This window comes from Heteronotia binoei, chromosome 10 (assembly GCF_032191835.1).
Source record: "Heteronotia binoei isolate CCM8104 ecotype False Entrance Well chromosome 10, APGP_CSIRO_Hbin_v1, whole genome shotgun sequence".
Classification (NCBI taxonomy): domain Eukaryota; kingdom Metazoa; phylum Chordata; class Lepidosauria; order Squamata; family Gekkonidae; genus Heteronotia; species Heteronotia binoei.
The window spans coordinates 99,792,274-99,798,273 of NC_083232.1; the positions used below are offsets into that span (position 1 = coordinate 99,792,274).

At 50.8% G+C, this 6,000-nt stretch overlaps 1 protein-coding gene across 2 annotated transcripts in view; it reads right to left on the reverse strand.

Annotated features, from left to right (window-relative positions):
* The window catches only part of RPRD1A (regulation of nuclear pre-mRNA domain containing 1A), a 38,257-nt gene extending 33,200 nt beyond the window's left edge, over positions 1-5,057 (reverse strand). Inside the window, exon 1 of one of the 2 annotated variants that reach the window (XM_060247837.1) lies at positions 4,833-5,057. In XM_060247837.1, coding sequence (XP_060103820.1) covers positions 4,833-4,983 — 151 coding nt within the window. In that variant the 5' untranslated portion in view covers positions 4,984-5,057. The remainder of the gene's footprint in view (positions 1-4,832) is intronic. The other variant, XM_060247838.1, reaches the window with a different exon arrangement.
* Positions 5,058-6,000: the final 943 nt, after the last annotated feature.

Genomic DNA, 6,000 nt, shown 5'->3' on the forward strand with positions numbered 1-6,000 from the left:
GTTTTATTGTTCATTTTCCTCTGCAGAGAAAAAAACAACCCCAATCTTCTCATAATGTATCAAGGGACAGCTGTAGAAAAAAAATTACAAGATAAGAGTTGAAACCATGCCAGATGCCACTTCTTCAAAAACAAGATAAACTGCAAGTTCTTACAGCTGCAGAGAAGATCTTGAGGACAAGGCTGCATCATGTGCTGTAATGACCAAGACAACAACAAGGAATAAGAAAATTTTTTAAAATGTATTCTTAGCCAGCTTCACAATTATTAATGGTCATATTTTTAAACGTATCTATTACTATAGCGATGAACCAACCTGTGGCAAACAGTAGCAAGCTAGATGCCTCCAGGAAGCCCACATGTAGAACACGCCCACCCTCTGGGTCTGTCTCTCAGAAAAACATATTAGAAGTACACTGCCCACCAATCTGAGGGCTCCTCTGGAAACATCTTAACACCTGTTGATCGACCAGGAATCCACCTGCTCCCTCTTCTCTGACATCAGTGATTAGTTAACACCTACCTTGTACAGCATATCTGCATCAGTCTCCTTCAAAAATATTGTTTTGTGTTATTATTTCACGTGAAGAATAGCCTCTGACATTTCTACATACAATAAAGCTAGACATCCCACCATCTGTGATCTGAGCAGCTTTCACCCAATTCCAACCTGCTCCCTCTTTTAGGAAGTACAAGCAGTTACGCAAGAGGGGTTTTTAGTCAGGGCACAAAAATTGTTGCCGAATGCTCAGTTTCAAAATTCAGATAGTTACTTACACACCTACTGACTAGCTGCCTACTTTAACACAACAGGGAATCTTCCTATTTTTAACTCAGATCTCAGTTATATAACGTGCATTATCTTAATATCCATGACCATATGAAATGCTCTTTAACTGTTTCATGTGTTTCAATGGGATATCATTGCAAGGGCATGAGCAAAAAATATATGTCTGCGCCCCATATTACAGTGCACACCAAAGCAAAAAAAAAAAAAAGATAGCCAAAGATATGCAACACAGGGGTGCTGTCGAGACCCAGCCGACTCATGGCAACCCTACAGTTTTCAGGACAAGAGAGAAACACAGGTGGTTTGCCACTGCCCACCTCTGCGGTGCAACTCTGGGCTTCCTTGATGGTTTCCCATCCAAAGATTAACCAAGGTTGACCCTGCTTAGTTTTTGAGATCTGACAAGATTTGGCTAGCCTGGGCCATCCAAGGTAAGGCAAGAGAAGTTCAGGGGTGGTTTGTCATTGCCTGTCTCTGCATAGTGACCTTGGGCTAGCTTGGACAATCTGGGTCAAAGTGTGGGTCACAAATTGCTGCCTTGTTAACAAAGAAAAAAGACGACATGACTGGAAGGGTTTATTCCAACTTCCTGCATAGCAACAGCAATAATATATACTCCTCCAACCTGCCTCTGTATTAGGCTAACAAAATGATTTCTAACACAAGTTTCTGAGGTAAGGCCAGCAAGTTGTGAATTTCAAGCAGAACCGCAAGTTACCCTTTCTCGCTCCCTTTTTTAATGTAGCCTTAGAAATCAAATCTTGGATTTGAAAGGACTGTTTAACAAGACATAAAATTGCTACATTTCATTATAATGTCTGTACTGCTGAAAGATCTGTTGACTGTATAATGAAGCTTTTGAGATTTTTGTTTTTATCACTCACCTGTAACTCGCCAGAAGTCCTCCCAACCAATCCTATCTCCCTCCCCTAGCCACAGCTACACCCACCACCCATTAGGGCTCCCCAGCACTATATACCCTCACATACACCTGGAATGTGTGCACCTTTGTTACACCTGGAATGGAACTGCAGGTGTGAAAATACAAAAACGGGATTATAAACCTTGTGCAGCCTAATCGTACATGCATTTCCTCAAAAGTAAGCTCCAACTGGCTTCATTGCATTACCCAGTAATGTAAGACAGCATCCCTCAGTGCCTGGAATCGATGTTTACTCTGATGCTGTTTTACCAAATTGAGTGAGACCCCCATGAGAATGACAAAGTGCTTTACATGACCCCCCCCCCCCCACTAAATGCTATTCTCAAGAGCCTGCAAAGAAAGGAATAGGACTGGCCTGGCTGCTGCAATTAACAAAACCTTTATTTCAGGATAAATTATCTCCTCCCACCACCAACTAAAAGCCCAGGGGCACCTGAACGCCATTCCACGTAGCACAGCCATTCGCAACATCTGGCCCACAAGCAGCACAGGCCACAGAAAGCATGCTGATTTTCAAGGTACGCCAGGCCTCTCTGCGTGGCCACAGCATCCCAGTAGCACATGAGCCCCCACCCCCATCTATCAAGTAGGGCGCTTCTTCTTCTTCCCAGATGTGGCCAGCGGTGCAGAGTGGCAAAGCAGCAGTGCTGTGGTCTGAACTCTCTGCTCTTGACCTGAGTTCGATCCCAGCGGAAGATGGTTTCAGGTAGCTGGATCAAGGTTGACTCAGCCCTCCATCCTTCCGAGGTCAGTAAAATGATTCCCCAGCTTGCTTGGGGGAAAGCGTAAAAGACTGGGGAAGGCCATGGCAAACCACCTTTACCTTTAAGACCCCCGTGGCGCAGAGTGTTAAAGCTGCAGTACTGCAGTCCTAAGCTCTGCTCACGACCTGAGTTCGATCCCAGTGGAAGCTGGGTTTTCAGGTAGCTGGCTCGAGGTTGACTCAGCCTTCCATCTCTCTGAGGTTGGTAAAATGAGTCCCCAGTTTGCTGGGGGGAAAGCGTAAAAGACTGGGGAAGGCCATGGCAAACCACCTTTACCTTTAAGACCCCCGTGGCGCAGGGTGATAAAAGCTGCAGTACTGCAGTCCTAAGCTCTGCTCACGACCTGAGATCGATCCTGGCGGAAGCTGGGTTCAAGTAGCCGGCTCAAGGTTGACTCAGCCTTCCATCCTTCCGAGATCGGTCAAATGAGTCCCCAGCTTGCTGGGGGGGGGGGGGGAGCGTAGATGACTGGGGAAGGCAATGGCAAACCACCCCGTAAAAAATCTGCTGTGAAAACGTCGTGAAAGCAACATCACCCCCGAGTCGAAACGCCCGGTGCTTGCACAGGGGACTACCTTTACCTTTATTTTACATTTTGCTTTTAGAGAGCCCTGTGAGACAGAGTGTTAAAGCTGCAGTACTGAGCTCTGCTCATGATCTGAGTTCGATCCCGGCAGAAGCTGGGTTCAGGTAGCTGGATCGAGATTGACTCAGCCCTCCATCCTTCCGAAGTCGGTAAAATGAGTCCCCATCTTGCTGGGGGGAAAGTGCAGATGACTGGGGAAGGCAATGGCAAACCACCTTTACCTTTAAGACCCCCGTGGCGCAGAGTGTTAAAGCTGCAGTACTGCAGTCCAAGCTCTGCTCACGACCTGAGTTCGATCCCAGTGGAAGCTGGGGTTTCAGGTAGCTGGCTCGAGGTTGACTCAGCCTTCCATCTCTCTGAGGTTGGTAAAATGAGTCCCCATCTTGCTGGGGGGAAAGCGCAGATGACTGGGGAAGGCAATGGCAAACCACCTTTACCTTTAAGACCCCCGTGGCGCAGAGTGTTAAAGCTGCAGTACTGCAGTCCAAGCTCTGCTCACGACCTGAGTTCGATCCCAGTGGAAGCTGGGGTTTCAGGTAGCTGGCTCGAGGTTGACTCAGCCTTCCATCTCTCTGAGGTCGGTAAAATGAGTCCCCATCTTGCTGGGGGGAAAGCGCAGATGACTGGGGAAGGCAATGGCAAACCACCTTTACCTTTAAGACCCCCGTGGCGCAGAGTGTTAAAGCTGCAGTACTGCAGTCCAAGCTCTGCTCACGACCTGAGTTCGATCCCAGTGGAAGCTGGGGTTTCAGGTAGCTGGCTCGAGGTTGACTCAGCCTTCCATCTCTCTGAGGTCGGTAAAATGAGTCCCCATCTTGCTGGGGGGAAAGCGCAGATGACTGGGGAAGGCAATGGCAAACCACCTTTACCTTTAAGACCCCCGTGGCGCAGAGTGTTAAAGCTGCAGTACTGCAGTCCAAGCTCTGCTCACGACCTGAGTTCGATCCCAGTGGAAGCTGGGGTTTCAGGTAGCTGGCTCGAGGTTGACTCAGCCTTCCATCTCTCTGAGGTCGGTAAAATGAGTCCCCATCTTGCTGGGGGGAAAGCGCAGATGACTGGGGAAGGCAATGGCAAACCACCTTTACCTTTAAGACCCCCGTGGCGCAGAGTGTTAAAGCTGCAGTACTGCAGTCCAAGCTCTGCTCACGACCTGAGTTCGATCCCAGTGGAAGCTGGGGTTTCAGGTAGCTGGCTCGAGGTTGACTCAGCCTTCCATCTCTCTGAGGTCGGTAAAATGAGTCCCCATCTTGCTGGGGGGAAAGCGCAGATGACTGGGGAAGGCAATGGCAAACCACCTTTACCTTTAAGACCCCCGTGGCGCAGAGTGTTAAAGCTGCAGTACTGCAGTCCAAGCTCTGCTCACGACCTGAGTTCGATCCCAGTGGAAGCTGGGGTTTCAGGTAGCTGGCTCGAGGTTGACTCAGCCTTCCATCTCTCTGAGGTCGGTAAAATGAGTCCCCATCTTGCTGGGGGGAAAGCGCAGATGACTGGGGAAGGCCATGGCAAACCACCCCGCAAAATCTGCCATGAAAACGTGAAAGCAACGGCACCCCCGAGTCGAAACGCCCGGCGCTTGCCCAGGGTCGGGGACCTTCCTTCCTTCCTTCTCCCCAGCGGCACCTTGGAGCCCCGGAGCGGCGTTGACCCTGAGCTCAGCTGCGTCGGCCTGCCTGAGAGGCGGCCTCGTGAGGGCGGCCCCCGATCCAGGCCTCGCTCGGCCCACCATGCCCGCCGCCTCCCGCCCGCTCACCTTTGCGCAGCTCGCGCTCCCAGACGGCGACGATGAGGGGCGAGTGCTTGCGGTGGTGGATGAGCCAGAGGCTGAGGGTCTGCACGCTCTGCTGCGAGTTGCTCAGCTCCGACAGCTTCCGCTCCAGCGCCGCCTCCGAGAACGCCGACATCGCCCGCCCGCCCGCCGGCCCCACAAAATGGCGGCGGCTGAGGCACCGCCGCAACCACGCCCCCTGACGCCTGGCGTCACAAAGCGGGAGGCCGGCGCTCCCGCCTCCGCCCAACTCTCATTGGAGGATTTCTCTGCCACTCCAGCAGCCCTGTGGCGCAGGGTGGCAAAGCAGCAGTACTGCAGCGCTGTGGTCTGAGTTCTCTGCGCGCGACACGAGTTCGAGTCCGGAGGAAGCTGGGGTTTCAGGTAGCCGGCCCGAGGTTGACTCAGCTTTCCATCCTTCCGAGGTCTTAAAGGTAAAAGGACAGGTCCTCTTGTGGATCAAAAACTGGCTAATAGGAAGCAGAGAGTGAGTATAAATGGGCAGTCTTCGCAGTGGAGGACGGTAAGCAGTGGGGTGCCGCAGGGCTCGGTACTGGGTCCCATGCTCTTTAACTTGTTCATAAATGATTTAGAGTTGGGAGTGAGCAGTGAAGTGGCCAAGTTTGCAGATGACACTAAATTGTTCAGGGTGGTGAGAACCAGAGAGGATTGTGAGGAACTCCAAAGGGATCTGTTGAGGCTGGGTGAGTGGGCGTCAACGTGGCAGATGCGGTTCAATGTGGCCAAGTGCAAAGTAATGCACATTGGGGCCAAGAATCCCAGCTACAAATACAAGTTGATGGGGTGTGAACTGGCAGAGACTGACCAAGAGAGAGATCTTGGGGTCGTGGTGGATAACTCACTGAAGATGTCAAGACAGTGTGCGATTGCAGTAAAAAAGGCCAAAGCCATGCTGGGAATTATTAGGAAGGGAATTGAAAACAAATCAGCCAGTATCATAATGCCCCTGTATAAATCGATGGTGCGGTCTCATTTGGAGTACTGTGTGCAGTTCTGGTCGCCACACCTCAAAAAGGATATTATAGCATTGGAGAAAGTCCAGAGAAGGGCAACTAGAATGATTAAAGGGCTGGAGCACTTTCCCTATGAGGAAAGGTTGAAACGCTTGGGACTCTTTAGCTTGGAGAAATGT